Source organism: Diadema antillarum, unplaced genomic scaffold (genome assembly GCF_040938485.1).
Source record: "Diadema antillarum isolate AM-2024a unplaced genomic scaffold, OU_Dant_1.0 scf00000206, whole genome shotgun sequence".
NCBI lineage: Eukaryota > Metazoa > Echinodermata > Echinoidea > Diadematoida > Diadematidae > Diadema > Diadema antillarum.
Genome location: NW_027271095.1, coordinates 177264 through 199141, shown reverse-complemented (window position 1 = coordinate 199141; position 21878 = coordinate 177264). Strand labels below are relative to the sequence as shown.

Sequence of the window (21878 nt, the reverse complement as noted above, 5' to 3'; positions counted from 1 at the left end):
TGCAGTTCACCCAAGCCAAGAGACCTATATTAACGGTTGAAGAGGTCTCTGTTTTTGTTTGAATTTAGTTTTATATTTTAAAGCTAGGTAGTTAGGCGGGGAATAGCTAAATTCTAAGCTGGAGAAAATACACTTCAAGTCAGATACACAAAGATGGAGTGGGAGAAATTCAAACTCAAGCAGGAGATTTTGCAAATATGGCCTCAAAGTGGAAGATCTTCTGAAAGATGGAGAGTTGGTATCTCTGCATGATCATATAAATTATGGAAATGATGCATTTCTTTCTACTGTATTGAAGGGAATTTGTGAAACAATGATAACAGCAACAACATGAAAAACAAAAAAGAGTACGAGCTAGGACCTGCTGTTGCTGTTGTGTATGTGGTTTGTTTTCTTCTTTTTTTTGCATGCACAACATGTATAAGAGACATCAAAAGAATTAAATATTAGCAGACACCTGTTGACAAGCAGCTATTATGGAATTCAGAACTTAGACCCCGTTTACAGTGCGAGGCTCGGCCGCGGCTCGGCCGCGGCCGTTCCCAGCCCCGCTTCAGTGTAAATGCGCAAAAGGCCAAATGCGAGGCCAAAATTGGCCTCGCATTTGGCCTCGTTCTGGAGGTGGTCTCGGCCGCGGCTCGGACGCGGCTGAGCCCGGCTTTTTCTTGGTGTAAACGCAAACTGGGCCAAATGCGCGGCCAATTGCGCAGCCAATTTTAGTCTGGCTTCCAAACCCTCCGAGCCGCGGCCGAGCCCGGCCCCGCACTGTAAACGGGGTCTTAGTTTCCTTTGTTTGGGGAGGGGGCTCTCAGGTAGTTTGGCCTTTATGTGAGCAGGAAATTATGTTCTGTGCCTTGAATAAGATAATGACTAATATTTTCATGAGCTTATTAGATCAGAACTTCTGTAGGACTCCTTCAAAATATTAGTTATATTTGTTGTGTTTGAATAATGCTAATGATAATAATGACAGCAATACATTTATATAGCACATATATATACTTTTATAAATGCGCTTTACAATGGTATCATTATTGAGACAGTAAAACGAACCAGGAGAGAGTTTTATTTTACACAACAGTGGCAACAACAACAGCAACCATAATAGCTCAATCAGGGTCTCAAAGTGCAGATGTTGAGAGAACCTGCACACAGTGGTCCTACCATTTTAAACAAACCACTGTAAAGAGTGTTTTGTAGATAGATATTACACTAGTCGAGTCTAAAGTAACCTATGCTATTAGAAAATGAAAAAAAAAAAACATGAAGGTGAATGGTGAGTGATCATCTGTCAAAAATATCATGGCATAATTTCATGAACAATATGTCAGCGCTGCTAAAATATTCTATGCTGGTGGATGAGAATAGTGGGATGGTACTTAGTATTAGCTCTTGCAGTGGTAGCTGCAGTAGGTGATAGTCACTTTTACAGTAGTCTTGCATGCATAAGTGCGTAGATGCTGCATGGCACATAATGAGGCAGTTTCTTACTTGGAAACTTGAGTTTCATCATGTGGTTGATCAATATTTTTATATGCTTGTTTCATGCAGCTGATCCCAGAGCTAGCTGAAGTGTCAATTATGCATGAACTACACTGTATTCCTATCCTCATACAAGCATACAGTTTGCAACAAGTTATTGACCTTTGAACGCCATCTTGCTTTTAGACAGCAAAAAGAACTCTGGTTGCTTCTGATCACCAACATGAAGATATTTATTTTTGTGATTCTGGCCATAGTGAGCAAGAGTTATATGAATAAAACTACAGGATCATCTGCATGTCTACACCTAATGTTATTAGCCCAGCACAATGAACACTGAAACAATAGCATCATGTCTGCTAGTAGGCATGATTCCCACGTACAGTGTATCTCAGGATATCAGAGACTCCAACCCCAAGCACCTTCTGATCTGGATATTCTCCCGCCCGAAACCCCTAGCAAACGGGAGACTCCAAGTTGATGTGTGCAAAGTGCGAAGTTCCTAGGGTTCTAGATGTTCTCTGGTGCTATCTAAGGCTAATTTTTTCAACATACGATAGCAATAAGTAAGAAATCCTTTCCACCGGGAGACACAGAGCCAGGGCAGGAGAAATCAAATCTTCAGCGGGAGAACGGGAGATTCTACAAAAGTGGGCTTTCGGCGGGAGATCTCCCGTCGAAAACGGGAGAGTTGGAGTCTCTAGGATATGTATACACATGTACATAAGGTATTAGGCACTAGGTACCAGTATATGTTTTGGTAAAAGAACTAAGGAAGAGTTATGTCTGGTAAGAGCATTTGAAATGTTATCCCCTGCTAGTGTGCAAGTCACTTTAGAGGGTTGGTTTCACTCTTTGATTGCACATACTTCCTTATGGTTTTATAATTTGTATACCTGCCTTCTCTTGATGAAAATGTGTTCCCACAGTTATCTTATAAAGTAACACATCTGCATTGCAAAGCCATTTACTTTATTCTCCCAAAATGGAGTTTCTGTGATTAACACTTGTTTTTATGACCCATTAACACTGTATTGAAATCTTCAATGAGAATATTCTATGCATGTCCTTTGTTGTTGAAGGGGAATAATTAAATGTTACAGTGCTTTCTTAGTCTCAGAACTGCAGACCTTACTTTGTAATTTCATTACATGTCACTCAACAGAATGCTATTTTTCATATTGTGTGTTCATACCTCAGATTTGTTTTGTTTACTTCTGGTGATCAGGAAACAGCATTGCATCTGTTTATATTTTACTCTTTTTATCTTGGTATATTTTACAATGATTCACCAATAACATTATATGATAATTCAATTCATTGAAAGTGTGTGACTTTTCTATTAATTTTTAGCAATCATGACATAAACAAAGATCAGTAGGTTTAGGTAGTGTTCTATAAAATTCTTTTGCATACCAATTTTAAGAATATTTAAAGACAGCTCACTTGTGCAGTAGCACACCAGCAGATAGTATGCCATGATGTAGGATTCTACTCAGACAATGTGCGACAGTACTATTAACTCTTGCCACATTTGCACTGTTCCACTTTGAACAATGCTCCATTGTCAAAGCTAGCACTCACTTGCTGCATGTATGCACAGAGAAATTGTCACCTTTCTGTGAGTTGAGAGTCTAAATGAAGTTGAAGTCTGCTTCCTCGTAGATGAAGTTGTGAAATGTTGTTTAGGCTGTATCTATGCATTTTACAATAGCTTTGATCATAATGTGACCCGCTACAACAAAAGGATCCCAAAGTTGCTGACGAGTGAGCGGAGAAAATAGAGTTTGAAGTCAGATCATCAAGATCTGTCAAAACATTTGGATTTCTGTTTTTGACATAATTTTGTCGTCTAATGTATCTTCTATCATCTGCCGAAATTTCGAAGCTAAATGATCAAAAGATAGGCAAGAAAATAGCATTTTTTCTGGGCCATGATTTTGCGACTTTCAACGGAACAGAAACGTGACCGAAGATTTGGACTTAGCGCCGCGGCTAGACTCCTCCCCTAGAAAAGAGGGAGTGATCTCATTGGTCAGTGCGTGGCATCCTGGTAACTGATTGGTCGTGCGTGGACCGCTGGCGCTAAGCTTGAATGAACATCGTGGAGGTTGCTAGGAGCGTACCTTCTATTGTCAAGCGTCGAAAACTGTCTTGCTTCCTTTTAATCATGATAGCGTTGGAAGGAAAACTATGAAGGCAGTTTTCTCGAAACGCTGATTTCTTAAACCACTCGACATGCGCTAATAAAATCATCCATATCTCCGCAACCAAGTACTTTCATGAGTCATGTTGTGTATGACATAAAAGTGAAAGAGTAAGGGAATAATGTCATGTCTTTTTCAGAAAATTGTCCTCCCCCGACTTTCGGATCCTTTTGTTGCAGTGGGTCACATATAGTTTGAATGATCAAAGAGTGGAAATTTCATGAACTTCTAAGGATAACAGTAATAGTAATTAGCAATGATTTGCTTTTGAATGTTTCTACAACAGATATATGGCGCTGTACAACTGCTATGGATCATCATCATGATCATCCCATCAATGCTCTGAAATATAGCATGTAAAACATAGTGTATATGTCCCTTTGCACTCAAGAAAAGGAAAGAATAATAGAATATACCATTGCAATTGCAGTGATACTGAGTTTCATATTTGTTTAGACTGTAAAAAGATGCACTTTCAGTGTAAACTTTATGTACATGCAAAGCACAGTTGGAGAGATGCTTTTTAAAAGACAAAGACACAATGCATATGAAAACATTATGAAAGCATAACAATGATTATGTGTGTACACACTATGATTATTATTCTCTAGTACATGCATGTACTGGAAAGCAAAAGTGATACATCGTACAGCATACTTTGCCACATTTGTATCTCATTTGACTAGTCTTTCCTTATTTTCTCTTATGAGTCTATCAGGGGTTGTGGAACAATTTTCACTGAAGTATGCGTCTTCAGTTGTGCAATGTATGAGTACACTTAACACCTGTAACAGTTAACGATTACATTATTGTGCGATATAGATATCTCTGATTATGTTTGCTCCTGTCTTTCTCAGCATCAGCATTGTCTTAGGCGAACTGATGTTTAATATCGTATTGGGTATATTTAGTCGGGTCAATACTTGCATTTCAGGTATATAACAAGGTATGTTATTCAGTTATTGTGGGAAATTAAAACCAGTTCTCTAGGAAATACAAGGATTTTGTATGAAACTGTGTTTTCTTGCTTTCACCTTGAGTGCAATAAAGAATACACAGCTCTACTGTACTCTATCTCTTCACTGTACGTGTATAATGGTCTTGTCTCTGCAAATCTGTCACCAGGGATAGTGCTTGTCGATTTTCACAGAGGACTGTCTTCTCTTAAGATTGGATGAGCCAATGTTGTTGTGCTGTTTGGTGACTGTCATCAGCTTAAACCCAGAAGTGGCATCAGAAATATTTTTTGCGCCCCATTGTCATGGATATGATCCTTCTGAATTCCACAATTCCTGCACTAATACTGGTGATTTGAGAGAATGCCGGGGTATGCATAGGTAAAAAACAAGAAGAAGAAGAAGCTAAGGAAAAAGGGAAATTGTTGAGAGGAGAAACTGATTCTCTTATAGGTGATTGCAATTTAAAAAAAAAATCAGTTAAATGCAGTTAGCATTAAGGGTCCCCTAGGACATTTTTATTATGTATTAGTGTAGAGCATGGCCAGACAGGTATTTTGTTTTTAAGTTTGAATGTATGTACTTCCTACTACTTTTCTAAGTTTAAATTTTGCTTGTAGGCCTATTCATAGTCCAACGAGAAGGGGGGGGGGGGGAGAATGAGTATTTATTGTGACTGCAGGGAGATGGGGGCAATGTATATGTATGCTCTGTATGTGTGTGTGTGGGGGGGGGGGGGGGCTGTATAATTATAATGTTAGTGTGCCCCCCCCCCCCCCATGATGATGATGACAAAGTATTATGTGAGTGCAGTACAATGAAATCTTCCCTCTGAAAAATGTAAATCAATTATACTGTAACTACATGTACATAAAATACAAGAAATACCAACAAGAAGCTAATTAACCCTCTGTGTACATGCTACATGGATTTCCTGGCCATATGTTCGTGAGAGATATGTGTGCAAATTTGACCCGTTGGCATAGAAAGGGTTAAAGTGTCATAGATAAACAAGAGACAAAAATCACTAACTGACATACATTTCAATACGTGAGAGGAGTTAGAAATATTAACAACACCTCTTGCGTAAAACAAGGGTGAAAGGAAATTGGAATGCAAAGTCCTTGTCACAGGAGTGGCACCAGCATTGTGAGCATGTTAGTTATACCAGTAATGACTTTAGAAATATAATGTAATATTATATATATATATATATATATATATATATATATATAATATTATATATATATATATATATATATATATATATATATATATATATGTTGTATTTGCTCCGCGTATTGGCAGTACTAGAAATAGCAATAATAATGTCACAATAGAGGAATGCATTAATGCCAATTGCCTTGATTTTAATTCAAAATCCGAATTTTCGGGGGCCTCCCCCTTCGTCAGGGATGACAGTGCGAATGAATTTTCACAGTGATATTAACAGTTATATTATTCGCACTGTCATCCCTGACGAAGGGGGAGGCCCCCGAAAATTCGGATTTTGAATTAAAATCAAGGCAATTGGCATTAATGCATTCCTCTATTGTGACATTATTATTGCTATATATATATATATATATATATATATAAGTATATATATTGAGTAAGTTGTCCACGTGTTGGTGTGATAATATCATAAAAAAATAAAACTGAAACTAAGTTCATGCTGTATTCACCAACAGTTTATTTCGGCACAAATTTTCGAGCGATTCGCTCTTTCACTTGAGATATATATATATATATATATTGAGAGAGAGAGAGAGAGAGAGAGATGGAGAGATTATATGAACTTATACTCCGGTGAAAATAGTTGCAGTATAGAAACAGCATCAAGAGGTTCAAAGAGTGTGTCTCTTCACCCATTCACGATTTGAACCTATACACATCATTTTTCTATCCCAATATGTTACCACTCTTCCGATACGTGTAGGGATTTTTTTTAATTCTTATTTTGTACGTTAAGATGACCTCATACATTATGTTTGGCATGAGCTGTGATATCGATTTCAGGTCGTAATGTTTTCACGGAAGTAGGCATGCCTAATTTCCCGCGGTCTGCTACGTATAAGGATGGTGCACAAAAGGCGGGCAGACGGCGTACCATGTAGTAATCTGAAGGTCGAGTTGAATGGCGGGAAGATCATGGTGAGTCGATGTCTTTGTCTCCTCCTAGCCACGCTGCATTAGTGAGTTCACCGCATTCTGTACCAATATCAATGTGATTTTTACTCGGGAGGAGAAACGGAGTGAAAAGCACGAAGCTTGCTCATTTTCTTTATTTACCATGACTGTTACATTTCTATCTCAATATTGCATCCGAGAGCGTTTCTTGGTCTTTTCGCTCATATTTACTCTCTACCTAAAATCGTCGCACAACCCAGCGGTATCACTATTATGCCATGGTCGCAAATGCTTTTTGCATTCGAGTTGGCGCTCGCCTTCTTACTGTCGCCTGTTTGCACATGAGAATTGGGCGATGGACAGAATGTCCCATCATGATTGATATTTAGCTGTTTTCTTTTCCATTTTCTCTTAGAGAACCCACCTAGTGCCTTTTACACTCTCCTCCACACACACGCAGCTATCAGCGATCATTGTAGCATGCAGATAATGGGATTCGTATAGTTACAATCATGATAATTCTAATTTGAAGCGACAAATTAAGGGTAATGAATGCTGAAATGCACGGCACAGTGCTGTATGCATCCACCTATCTTATTCACCCTAACCATGTGGCTAGACGAATATGCAGCTCAGTTGTACTTGTATTGAGGAAACACAAGTACGCCTTACAAGCGATATATTTATGTCTTGAGCTGCGCTTTAAGTTGAAACGGTATCAAGCAGTGTGCATGCTTTTAAGAACGGCAACTTTGCTTGTGGCGCTTCATCACAACAATTTTCTTCTTATTAGACGATGATGCAATGGGCCGTTAAGGTATACAGCGCTACTCTACGTTAAAGCTGACGCACTTTGCCAAATAAAGCGAAATAAAACAACATTTTATTAAAATTTGACATAAACCAGTGTATAAGAGAGAAGGTTGATTTAAAATCTAATAACCACCACAATAATTATGTATGAGATAGGTGATAATGTTATCTCACAACTGCCCTGTTGATTTTGGACACAAAGAGACAAAGTGATATTTTGGTCGATAATTCAGCAACATTTCTCTCCCCCCCCCCCCCCCTCCCCCCGTCCTAATAAGTCATCACGGCATGGTTATTACAGTAATATAGGTTTTCCCGGCCACTTTCGCACTTTTTTCAGTCCAATTCCTAATTGCTGCATTCAATTTAGCACAATTTAGCCTAGATGGCATGTTCGGTATTTCAATTTTATAATCTTTTCATTCAAATTCATTTGGGAGCATTCAAATTACCTTTTACATCATTCGATTCAGCACTTTTTCAGTTCAAATTCGTAAGACAAGCACCATTTCGCAAATCGTTCATTCAATTTAGCATGACATAGTCACGTGATCACGTATACGCTGCGCTCGTTCATTCGAATTCATTCTTGGGCATCCAATTTCGCATTTACTGCAGTCAATTTAGCAGACACGTTTATGCCTTTATTCTGATATCACCTTTGCAACAGTACTTTCAAAATATGTGTATGTGTTTAGAATGTTCGATAGCATTATTTCATTCACAGATACATTGATCTTAAGTTTGTTTTGACATTTATTGGGAGAAGGTTTCAATTTACATCGTGATTATGTCTTTCATCTGCATGTTTCATTATTTTCGTTTGGTGGGTGCTATATTGCGTTAATTATCATTAGGAATAAAGTTCTTGGATCAGTTCTAGCCATCAATTTGTTAAGGTTATTATCCTCAAATGCTTCTATGGTTCTTTCCCTGTCTTCTTGAGAGATACGCCTGTATCTAACTCGTGCTGCCATGACTGGACATGTAAGAAAGTGAAGTGAATCTATGGTACTGGTACATGCATGGCATGTATAGTTCTGATAACATGTATGAAAGAAGAGGGGCGTTACAGAACAACAAACTTGAGTTATTTAGAGTCAAAGATACCTTTACTATATACTTAACAGTGTGTGGATGAAACATAAATTCACATTTAAATACGTATAAATCATGGTTCTCAACTTTTCAAAATGGAAATAACACTACGCCAATTTGAATGAACATGTTTGGAATTTGACTGCCCATACGCGAAATTGAATGACTGAAATACCATTTTCCGCCAGTGCTGGCGAATTTGAATGACTGAAGAGCACGTGCCAATTTGAATGCCCGTTTAACGAATTCGAAAGGCACATGGGCGAATTTCATTGACCGAAATGCTAAATTGAACGAACAAGTTGCAATTTTGAATGACAGAATGTGCAGTGACGAGGATTTTCGCTAAATTGAATGAACCTTTTATCAAATGGACTGACAAAAGTGCGAAATTGGCCGGGAAAACCTATAGTAATGGAACATATAAGTTATCGTATTTCGTTGAAAAATAAAATGTTAGGGCCCACGTAATGAAGATGTGTGTGCTGGTCAATGAGTGTTTTGTTTTTGTTTGTTTGTTTGTTTGTTTTTTAGTTTTTTAAGATGATGATATCATCACGTCATAATTGGGCGTACGGCCTGCACTGTAGTTATGAATGATACCCTACACTGAGCTGAAATCAAGCTAAACTTGTTTGATTACATTGAAGTCAGCTTGAAAAAAGAGTCACATTGCATGCCTTTTGACTGTAATTATTCATAACTGTCTGTACCAAGCGACATCCTGTGGTCACTTTACTCATGAAAGACAACCTTGACCATGAATGTAGCTGTGTTTCTTACGCAAATTCCATGACCATGACCATGAGGTGGTCAAAGCGACTATTTGGCAACATCTAAGGTAGTCAATACAATGTGTACACTGTTGATCACAAAGTTCTTTCACGACACCACAGCGACTGTCAAGATGTCTCCATGCAGTCCTTCGCTACGAGCGTACCTACTTCTCGTTCTTGGCGTGGTGGAGAATCTCCTGAATGGGGGACTCATATTCGGCTGGCCCTCCCTCGTCTTCGTCTTGAAGGAGAGTCACTACTACAGCCATCTTTGCATCAAGAACTCGTCATCGACAGATTTTGACGTCGACTATAATGATGGCGACGTCGTGAAAAGTGGCGCCATAGGAAACTTTTCACCAATATTCAGCGAATGGGGCAGCTCAAATACCACCACTAATTCAGCCGCGGCGGTTTGTCCGGCGCAGGACGTCCAGCTTCAATTGGTCTTCTCTGTGTCGTCTGCTGTCTTGCCGCTCGCTATGTTGCCAGCTGGCGCCATGTTGGACCGATTTGGGACTAGATGGACACGAATTGCCATGAGGTTAGTGGCTATATGCATTGGCCATATTATGGTATTGTGCGATGGGAAGTATTTATTACGTACCATCGAGATGGGTTTGCATGGAAGGTCGCTTTCAAGTGGAGCACACGAAACTTCACTAGATACCAGAAACATTATACACCTGTAGTATTTTATCAAGACTTCAGGTGCGTTTTCTATCATCTCTATGAACACCACTCCGGACCTCTGTAATTAATCTCACCGTGCTTGGCTGGGTGTTGCTTCTCCATCTGATAGATCATTTTCCAAGCTTATATGGACCCTATCCAGTTGGGGGTAGGCCTAATTATTTCCTTAAACACTCGTGGTATATAGTAGCGCAATATTTCTCTTTCCGGTCAAGATTGTGTGTAGCTGCTATGGACAACATGCACAAGCGGGGCTATCAGGAATTCATACTAACAAAAATCATAATTTACCTATTGTTATATTCGTGTCCAGCCTCTTTATTTCAATGATAGTCAGTTTTATTTCAATTCATGCGGTGTGGTTGTATATAGACCAGTCAATATGTGTCGTTGATTGTTGAGCTATATTAATGTTGCTGCAATGCCTGTCAATATGACTGTATAGGTATTACAGTGCCTCTGTATAACATCTGACCCCTAATAGTCATATAATGATATTTATCCATTTTTATCCATGCACATTGTTTCAGTTTTATATTACTGACAGGTTACCTCTTCATGGGCTTCAGCTCACCCGGGAGGGCGTATTTTCTATTTCTTGGAAGTATAACATTTACCATCGGTGGAACAATAGCTCTGTTTTCAACGTTGCAGGTAAATAAAAAGCATGCATATTAGAATCATGTAACACTTCGAAAAAAAATGTGATACTCCGTACAAAAGTCATGTGGTTGACAAAAACATGTCAAGTTATGTCACGCACAGCACATTCAATAAACTCTATCAAACGAAAGACAGCTCTTTGCAATTTATTTCTACTCGTTCAATGTCGTTTCGTAAAAGAAATCTTTCTCATAGTCGTATGCCCATCGCAATATGACAGAAACTAAACCTGGTCGCAGTTGATTTCGGGAAAGACACCACTTTTTAGTGACGAAGAGTTCGTAGAATTTTTTTTTTTGTATGTGTGTGTGTGTGTGCATAAAATATCAGCGCTTACTTTCGAAAGTATACTTGTTAGTGGAGTCTTATCTTGAACATTTTTTAAATCACTGCTCCCAAAGGTAAACAGGACCTTTAACTATGATTAACAGTAGCAAATCATAAACAACATCACTTTTGATGATAATGTGCAATCTATGAGGGGCTAGAACAGAATAATGATCGAATGATTTCGCATGATTTTGCATTTCTACTCTGTTTGCAGATAGGAAATCTCTTCAAAGGTCATCGTTTTACAATGATAAATCTGATGAATGGATCCTACAGTACCTCTCTGATCGTTTTCTTTATCATCAAGGTGAGAAAACGTTTTATGAATTTATGTCGGTTGAGAATTTACGTCGGCAACAAAGAAAAAGGACTGTAAAATATGTGTTTCTGGTTGAACTCAGACCTGCTCGAATAGAGGACGTATATCAAAAGTTGATAACGTCAATATGGATATACAAATGTATTTTGTTGCTTCTGTTGTGTTGCAGATAGCTTACGAGTCTGGAATTTCTATGCAAACGTCCTTTTTTATCATGGCTGCATCTACCCCAGTGTTTACCATCACTACTTGCCTCCTGCCAAAAGACGGTATCAAGTGGCCCCCGTTACCGGACGAGAAATATGTCGAAGCATCGGACAGTATGTACCACATTCTATCCATCATAACAGGCTGTAGTAGTTGGTCAGTCAATTGGGCTTCAATACGTTATTGGAGGAGCTTAAACCTGGTTGTAGCTCATTTTTGCCAGGAGAAGACACTGATGTACATCTTCTTTGGTTGTATTTGCTTTGGTAGAGAATCGGCCAGAATCAGTAAAATGAGGCGATAAAGAAGCAATAGTTGCATAGGTGAATAGAAACAATGTAGAAGTAACACAATCCGAATCGTTAATGCAGTAATACCACCCCCCCCCCCCTGCAAGCGGGAACCACAGCAAATACACTTAAGACAGGATCAATTTTTATTCAAGGGCATAGAAATATAAAGTGTGATTACGCACATCTCAAAATGTTATCAAATCACGCATTTCAGCTCTAAATGAGGTAGTTTGTAAATGGAAAATTAATCATTATTGTAACAGATGTGGATTATAAAGTGAGATGTTCATTCTTTTAACAATGTTTAATGATTTTCCCAGAGGCCGCAAACGGGCATCCTGCTGCACAAATTGCAATGGATATGCTGTCATGCGATTCGGATATTGTTGATGGAGAGAGCGAAATTGCCCAAGCCGCTGACGAAGATAACGAATCGGTTGTCGACTGCGTGAAATCGACCACGTTCTGGCTGATCCTGGTGTGGATGACCATCCTCCAGCTCGACATGACTTTCGCCTTCGGAGCACTCAATCATATTCTATCGCGTCTCGCTGAATATAACAACGAGAAAGGTGCGGAAAATCTCCTAGTTTAATCAATGACGTTATACAGTTGTAGCAAAGTGAGTCATCGACTCCAATAGGGGTCGGGCTTGACGTCATGTGTTAAGAAGTCACACTACGATATGTGAACCTTGTCACAGAATGAACAAAATGAAATGCTTCATGAATATTCTGGAAGCGCAAATTGGTGAAGATTACATGTTTCACTGCCATGACTGTGTAATATATTTTCCCTAAACAATAAGACTTTCACGTGAAATTCTCCAATGAAATTAATCATTACTTCCAATGGAAATGACAGAGTATATGATTATATTATATTGTATTATATCATATCATATTATATTATATTATATTATATTATATTATATTATATTATATTATATTGTATTATATTATATTATATCATATTATATAATTGTAATACATAGGCTTCCCAACATAACCATTTTGTTTTCACGGAGCAGTCGGGAGCTACACGAATGTTTTCTCCATCATTCAGTCTTTCTCTCTCGTGGTTGGCGCCCTTGGGGGCGTGCTCATAGATAGGAAAGCGAGGAGCAAACCTCCTCATCCTGACTCGAGGAGAGGTGAGTTCAACACCAGTTCAACACTCATTTCATCTTGCATCATGGATTTTACAAGAGTGTTTTTTGAAGAAGCATTACAAGATGATATTCACGTAGTTTTCCATTATCACCCCGATAGTAACCTCACGCCAGTAATGCTCTATCTATGATAATTCTGTGCGTCTTACATCGTTTATTTACAGTTCATATACGCATGGGAAATGTTAATGCAGCTGACTTTGCATGAGTCATTCTTTAATAACACCTTTTACCACCCCCTTTTTTCCGATACTGATTAAAATTCGGGATTTTTCTTCTTTAAGCTAAGGGGAATAATGTCTGTAAGCTCCTTCTTACAATGACGTCTGTTACTAATAATTTAATTGATACATATACCGCGTTGTATCATGTATTCTTTCAATGGAAATAAATGAATTGTTGTATTGAATTGAATTAATCAAACTTTTACTCAAAACATGGACAAGTAGGCCTACTTGCAAATCTTCGTGTCTTCTATCCAGAGAACAGCTTAGAACGTATTTCGGAGAACTTTGCGCCTCGTACATGCATGGGATTACAGCCAAATCATCCGTCTCGTATATGAATTGGTGCCAGATATCATAAACAGGATCACTCCCCTGCGATAAAACGACATGACAAACGTTAACTTCACAGTCATAGAATGTTAATCTTGTCGCCCCAACATTTTGCAGGATGCCGTAGGAACACTTTTGCTGAACTGAGAACTAGTTGTCTACCTCTCGCCCTCATTACACTCCTGGCTGTTGGTTACTCCATCTGCCTTCTCGTGCCCAGTCTACTCATGCAGTATGTGACTGCCATTTTCATGCTCTTCATGCGATCCATGCTCTATGGAGTTGGCGCTGCTGTATCCGCCATCGCGTAAGGGAATGTTTGTATGTTTGTGTTGCTACCATTAATTTGTTGCAAACCAAAATATATACCTGTCTATCTCACAGCTATACAGATATTGTCAATCATGCCTACGAAGTGGCAGTTTGATGGGGAAAAAATCCATATTTCTTCTGATTATCTTCAGTGGTGACGACGTTTATTAAGTATGCACTAGAGAAATAGAATGTATTATCATTATACGCTCTACCAAAATTGAGACTCACTACACTCCAAAAGAACGACAGCCTGCTGTCTTTTGGAAATGCAATTGACAGGATCATCACGGTGCAACATCACGGCATTAATTCTGCTAAATCATTGCTCAAGAAAACGCTCTGTCGATGAACTCGTAAGAGATTGTACATGTAATTTTACTTAATTTTCATCGAACAAAATGAAACAAAACCATTAAGACCCCGAATGATTGATGTTTACACAAAGAATTCACCGTTAAAAAATGCACAACTTTTTAACTGTTAAATATATTCTCCACTTTTGAAAATGGGAATCATAATCAAATTATACTTGTCCAGGTGGACCTTCTTATCTTAACGATTCATCTTTGTAGATATTAGTAAAGACATGTCACAGAAAGATAAGGGGGTGGGTGGACGATGCCAATATTGACATAAATACGCCAGTTCCGCTGGAAGTGAAATCCCTTTGATGTCTTCTTTCTTATCCACATTTCAGTTTCCGTCATAACTTCGCCACTGTGTATGGACTTATCCGAGCACTAGGGGGCGTGTGTCTTCTCCTGCAATACCCTCTCTTCACCTTCATACAACGACATCTCCAAGGGGATCCTTTCTTCGTAAGAAAGCTTACTTGGAATATTATACTATACTGCAAACAATACTTTAATGTAAGGAACGTGATCGCTACGTGTTTTCTTTTTAATTACTATATATTAAAAGGATCATATTGAAAAGATTGAGTGCAAAGTTCTAGAGAATAATGAAATTTTGTCATTATTTTGCTTTTAAACTATTTTCCCTATTATTACAATAATCATTTGTTATTATTATCATTACCATCAATAACCTCTTTGGTTGCATTTCTTATTGAATTAGTTAGTGATGTACTGGTATCAATTCCACTGGAAGTTGCAAGAGGGGAATGAAAAAGTTTTGATAGTCTCATACTGCAGCCTGAAGTAGCAATGGTTGGCATAATTATGATGGCATCGTAAAACATGATAATTTTTGAAAGTAAACACATATATGACTTTAGGATGTACTTGGTAGCAATATGCAAAAGGAGCTTGTCTCTATCAGTATATTAAAGGCATCAGCTGGCGTTCTCTATACGTACTTTATTAAACACACAGGTAACAACTGGATTTATTGCAGCTGACCTCACGACACTGAGTCTGCCCTGTTATATTTTATGGAAACAGAAGGACCTATCGCGTACACCAGACTTGGTATAATTCGTGCTGAGACACTATATAGCAAGTTATGTACAATGTACATAGATTCATGCCAAGAAATGAACAAGAGATATGCGTGGATATGATATATTTATGAACGCTATTGCAGAGCTGTATAGACTAGAGGAAGGCGAGACGCCCAGATGAGATATCATTGCGCCCGCACTGTGATGGATCTAAGGATGTTGAAACACCACCAACGTGTGGGGTCAGGAAGCCAATTCTGGAATCTACTGACTGCTTTGCTCTGCTCTCTATACATGGATGAATACGCAATAACATCTTGAGTTCTTTTAACATTCCAGTGGAGGAAGAAAATAATTCGTCATAAACAGTGTTCCATGGCTCAGCAGCAACAATTTACCAACAAATTGTGGCATTCATCATTCATAGTTTCATTCGATTCAGAGCATTGCCCACTGAAAATTACCTTCTAATTACTTTTGTATTACAAAAATATTATTCATGGTGATAATAATGATAATAATAATAATATATATATATATATATATATATATATATATATATATATATATATATAAAAGATGACGAAGTAGGGTGGTAATGCATTTCAGTCCAACAGTGCTATTTATTCAGACCAAATTTTCGACGAATACATACGTCTTCCTCAGGGTCGACAAAAATTTGGTCTGAATAAATAGCACTGTTGGACCATACCACCCTACTTCGTCATCTTTTCTGTACTGATACCAACTATTATCATTATATATATGTATATATATATATATATATATATATATATATATATTTATATAATTTATATATATACATACATAATATATACATACAATGATATGCACTGCTGTATATTCTATATCATGAACAGTGGAATACAAAATATGAGAAATATTACTTTTGGTAACATAGAAAAAAGATATATTCTCGTTATCATGCTCACACACACAAAAAAAAATCCATACAGAAGGAGAATAAATGGCAATTGAATGGACTACAACTTTTAGTCATGAGACTGAATCTTTAATGAGAAGTCCATACCAGTTCGATTGTATTCAGTTACTTACCATAGTGTTTATACCTCATTTCGTCTACTTTTCCTCCTCCTTCTCCTTCTTCTTCTTCATCTAGCTTCTTCTTCTTCTAAACTACTAGGCTACTACTACTTCTTCTTTTTCTTCTTGTTGTTTGTTCTTCTTCTTCTTGTTCCTTCTTCTTCTTTTGCTTCTACTGCCAACACTAGAAATCTGGCAAAATTCTTTCCTAGAGACATACACTGACTACATGCGAATAAGACTGAATTTTTTCAATCGAGTTTTATGACTCTCTTAATCAATATTTCTGAATAGGCATGCAGACGCGAGCGGATCATTTTTCCCCCCATATTTTCACTACTCCTTTCATAGCGGCCAGTTCAGCCGAAATAATTCAGTATATCACTCCACTGTGCATGATTTTATTAGGTGCCCCTGACTTCAGCTCATCGCAAAGTACAGTGCATTAATTCACAGATTGTTGACTTCGGTACACTGGTAATATAATCAATCAACATTGACTTGTTGACTTCGATTAAACCGACATTCACACGCACGCACATAACGACTGTAACATGCGAATGAAATTCACCGGTATATAGGATTGCTTATGTGTATTCATCACCAAAATGTGGCTCTCCTTTTCAGATCTGTGAATATGTACATTGTATTTGATTCGGTGTTTATATATACTTTTTATCTATCTACTAGAAGCTAAATTACTCTAAACATAAGTACATGAAAAGAGCATTGCGATAATCATGCATGTTATAGTAATAATAGACAGAAAACGTAACTCAGAACTATAATACCTGCGAACACTATGGAGAGAGATTATTCAGTGATGTGAACCGTGTGAATGTGGCTTCATAAAAACAATATTACCTACACTCTGTGTCTCTGATAGCAGTTTACTCGTTAAGGGATGCGTTCCTGTTTTGTAATAATGTCCGATAGTGTCCATTTTTTGTGCAATCGGTGATTGTTTCAGAAACATACAGTCATATTATATACATTCTTACATAAACTCAGAGACTCCAACCCAAAGCACCTTCTGATCTGGAGATTCTCCCGCCTGAACCCCTAGCAAACGGGAGATTCCAAGTGGATGTGTGCGAAATTCCCAGGGTTCTAGATGCTCGCTGGTGCTATTTAAGGCTTATTTTTTCAACATACCATAGAAATAAGTAAGAAATCCTTTCCAACGGGAGACAAAGAGCCAGGGCGGGAGAAATTAAATCATAATCGGGAAAACGGGAGATTTTGCAAAAATGGGTTTTCGGCGGGAGATCTCCCGTCGAAAACGGGAGAGTTGGAGTCTCTGAAAACCGATGTATGAGATGGAAGATTATCACATTACATATACATGATACATTGAAAGGCGAACCGCTTATACTATCCTGGACCTCTACTTTTCACGTACTGAATCACAATATGTTTTGCAAGAATCGATGTCCTTCAATGTGAGATTGTATAAGAAGTGACGTACACGCTCCGCCCCCTCCCCCTTTTTCCTTTGGAGTCTAGATAAAATATTTTCAAATAATGATGTTATAAGTAAGTAAGAAATACACGCAACAATAAAGGATGTATAATGTTTATTTCTTAGGTTTCTTAATTGGAGCTACATACATGCATCTGCCACCACTCCATTGATTCATAGCTATTTATTATGATCGCTCTGCATCTCCGTAGACAATGTACACAATAAAGACACACAGGTGGAACAAGACGTGACAGATTCCAAGATTCAAATTGTCCCTAAATGGGAGGAGTTTCCCCCAGCCCTACACACACACACAAACACACACACACACACACACACACACACACACACACCCTTTCCCTTCTGTCGTATATACTTAGTACACAGTGAAGACGCAAATGTGGAAGGAGCTAGGTGACAGATATCACATTTCTCACTTTTTGATTGACAATTTTCGAAATATTCCACCAAAAAGTGTGCACCAGTTCAGTTCTTAATATATATATATATATATATACTAGGTGTTTCAAAAAACATTTCCCACTTTTGATCATTAACAGCGCAAAAACTATTCATTTGATAAAACTGTCATTGATATGAGTAATAGCTGAAGAGTGTACAATTTTGTTGAAGGCAATTTGGATGCGAAAGCATGAATCAATTTCATGAAATCTAAGATTGATTTTGAAGTAAGGTTTCAGATTTTGGTCAAATTTTAGCCCTCTGTGCAAAAATGAACTTTACACAGGAACCAATGATGTGTCTGTGAGTGTGTGCTGACAATGGCCCTGAGCAATGGACATGCCTGAACCACCTGTTCACGAGGCGTCAGTCTCGCGCTCCCAGGCACATGAATGCTTAATCAATAATTCATGTGGATTGCCCTGGGCACTGCTAGTCTGAATTCATGCACGGTAAAGGGTAAAACATATGCACATGGAAAACGTAAGCACATGTTTCCATGTGCTTGCAAACACCAAATTTCATTCCAGTTGACAATCATTTTCAAATTTTGCTTTACATATCACTGAATCTGGGATATAAATAAGCATAACTGATCTAGAGTTCTTCATTTTAATACAACTGTCCACTAATCTGACAAATTTGTCGCTTTTTTAATAAAAAGAGATCATTTTTGGTAAAGAGTTCAGCAGCATTTTTCACTGGGGCAATTTGTTTCACAGAAGATTTATTCAAGGCTCCATATACACAAGTGTATGCTCTATATTGATTTTCTTTGCTTCCTGTCACCATGTTTACGACAGAACAGAAGGTATTCATTGTAATTTCGTTTTTCAGAAGTAGGGAGAGCACTGTCGCCACTCAACGACAGTATCGGCAGGCGTTTGACTTTACACAGATACTGCCATAGGCTGAATAAAAACTAGTATATAGTGGAATTTCTCATGAATAAATAATGAAGCATTCAAACCCTGGCCATTGTTCAGGACCATTATGTCAGGGTGTTAACCACACACTCCCACACACACCCATTGACCCCTGTGCAAAGTGAACGTTTTGTACAGAGGGTTGAAAATAGAGCAAAATCTGAAACCTAACCGTGAAATTAATCATGGATTTCATGAAACTAATTTATGCTTTCATATTTAAACTACCTTCAACAAAATTGTACACTATTCAGCTATAAGTCATATCAATGACAATGTTATCTGATTTATAGTTTAGGAATTATTAAGAATCAAAAGTGGGAAATGTTTTTTGAAACACCTAGTATATATACAGTATGTCCCAAAAAAATTACAACGGGGCCCTCCTCAATGATATCTTTAAAAATAGTAAATCTATCTAAATACAAATTCAGGGTAGGAAACTATAACTCATTGCCCACATCTTACAGAAAACCCCATTCGATTTGCTTCAGTGGTCAAAGAGAAATGAGGAATTTTGTAGAGGATGTCATGAATCTCTTCTGTCCAAGTTCTGTCTATTATTCACACACAAGATCATCGAAATGCTAAACTCGGAAGAATCTGATTCATGACATGCTTTACAACAATCCACATTTCTCTGTGACCGCTTAACCAAATCGAATGGGGATTTCTGCAAAATAGAGCTAAAATGTTATATTTTAAGACCTTGAAGAAGCATTTAGGAAATGTAATCATACAATGGGCGTTATCAATGCGAAAATCTGATTTTAATTTTTTGGGGGACATACTGCAGTAAGTCGCCCCAAAAATTACAATCAGATTTTCGAATCGATAGCACCCAATATTATGATCAACCTGTCTAAGTGCTACTTCAGGGTCTTAAAATGTAACATCTTAGCTCTATTTTGCAGAAAACCCCATTCAATTTGGTTAAGGGGTCACAGAGAAATGTGGATTGTTTTTAAGCATGTCATGAGTCTCAGTCTTCCAATTTTAGCAATTCAGTGCTCTTGTGTGTGAATAATAGACTGAACTTGGACAAAAGAGATTCCCGACATCCTCTACAAAATTCCTCATTTCTCTTTGAACACTGAAGCAAATCGAATGGGGTTTTCTGTAAGATGTGGGCAATGAGTTATAGTTTCATACCCTGAATTTGTATTTAGATTGATTCACTATTTTTAAAGATATCATTGCGGAAGGCCCCGTTGTAATTTTTTTAGGGACAATATTCACATACTGTATATATTATGTGAGATATGAGAAAGGGAGGAGAAATCGGTGCGGAGCTTTGACATCGTTATTCCTCTTGCTGTTCCTCCTTTTTGGAAAAGCGCAAGAGTTGAAAAATTGGTCTCCGCCGGGAATCGAACCCGGGTCTTTGGCATGGAACGCCAACGCCTTAACCGCTCGGCCACGGAGACGTCATAGCGATTCAGGCAGACCCAAGCTCGAATACCCGACGGACCAACCTTTCAACTCTTTAGCATACGTTCCTTTTTGGGGCAGAGAGTTATGAATAACGACCAGCCGCGTGCCTCAGCTGGATCTCCAATGAGATTCACGTAGCGGTGAATTGGGATAATGTTTTTGCGAAAATATATATACATGTATATATGTATATATATACATATATATATATACGGCTATACGGCTCTGAGTCCTGGGCAACATATGCTGGCCAGGAGAAGAGGCTCAACACCTTCCACCTCCGTTGCCTCAGACGACTCCTGCACATAAAATGGCAGGATAGGGTGACAAATGCAGAGGTCCTCCAGCGTGCCGGCATTCTCAGCATGTTTTCACTCCTCGGCCAGAGACGCCTGAAGTGGTTGGGTCATGTGCGTCGAATGGAACCAGGTCGCATCCCGAAGGACAATGCTGTATGGAGAGCTAAGCGAGGGGTCTCGTCCCATGAGAAGGCCGCATCTTCGCTTCAAAGATGTGTGCAAACGTGACATGAAGACGATGGACATCAACACCAACACATGGGAAGGTGTAGCTGAAGATCGTCCGCTATGGAGAGGCACCGTCAGGGAGGGCGTTCAGAGAGCTGAAGCTGTAAGGCACGTACAGCAGACCGACAGGAGAGCTAAGAGAAAGGCACGGGCAGTCCTATATGGCCCCAACAGACTTCATCTGCTGCAAGTGCTCTAAGGATTGCCACTCAAGAGTGGGGCTTTACAGCCACTCAAGGCAGTGCAAACTTCTTGCCTAGCTCGTGCTACGCCATCGTTTCTCGAGACGAATGGATGCCAACTTACTTACTTACTTATATATATACATACATATTATGCAAAATCTCCCTTCTGTGAGAGGGGTAAATCCCCTCACCTCGGCCTCAGTGTAACATGGGGTGTTTGTAAAAAAATCCAAATTTCTGATCGGAACTGAAGGAGCAATGGAAAAAAAAAACAACTTTAGCCTCTAGTTTTCCTTCATGTATACTTTAAATTAAACGCATCAAGCTTAGCATAATAAAGCTTGATTGTCTATAATTATATAACGAGACAAATACGAGGAACATGCAGAGAAAGGAATACCT

General features: G+C 38.4%; 1 protein-coding gene and 1 non-coding gene across 2 annotated transcripts; one reads left to right on the top strand and one right to left on the bottom strand.

Moving 5' to 3' along the window:
• Nucleotides 1-9593: 9593 nt before the first annotated feature.
• LOC139724072 (equilibrative nucleobase transporter 1-like) lies at nt 9594-21291 on the top strand. The gene is made up of 9 exons (XM_071635277.1): nt 9594-10006; nt 10686-10809; nt 11363-11455; nt 11637-11787; nt 12288-12539; nt 12998-13120; nt 13813-14002; nt 14708-14828; nt 21019-21291. Exons 1-9 carry the CDS (start codon nt 9594-9596, stop codon nt 21289-21291), a joined length of 1740 nt encoding a protein of 579 aa, XP_071491378.1.
• Nucleotides 20686-20757, bottom strand: Trnag-ucc (transfer RNA glycine (anticodon UCC)). The gene has a single exon. It is a non-coding gene; the product is annotated as a tRNA-Gly (tRNA).
• Nucleotides 21292-21878: the final 587 nt, after the last annotated feature.

Excerpts from the sequence above, each read along its gene's own strand:
- LOC139724072 (XM_071635277.1), top strand. The coding sequence starts at position 9,594 with ATGTCTCCATGCAGTCCTTCGCTACGAGCGTACCTACTTCTCGTTCTT. Across the intron at positions 13,121-13,812 it reads TCATCCTGACTCGAGGAGAG|GATGCCGTAGGAACACTTTT; the intron begins GTGAGTTCAACA and ends AACATTTTGCAG. Across the intron at positions 14,003-14,707 it reads GCTGCTGTATCCGCCATCGC|TTTCCGTCATAACTTCGCCA; the intron begins GTAAGGGAATGT and ends TCCACATTTCAG.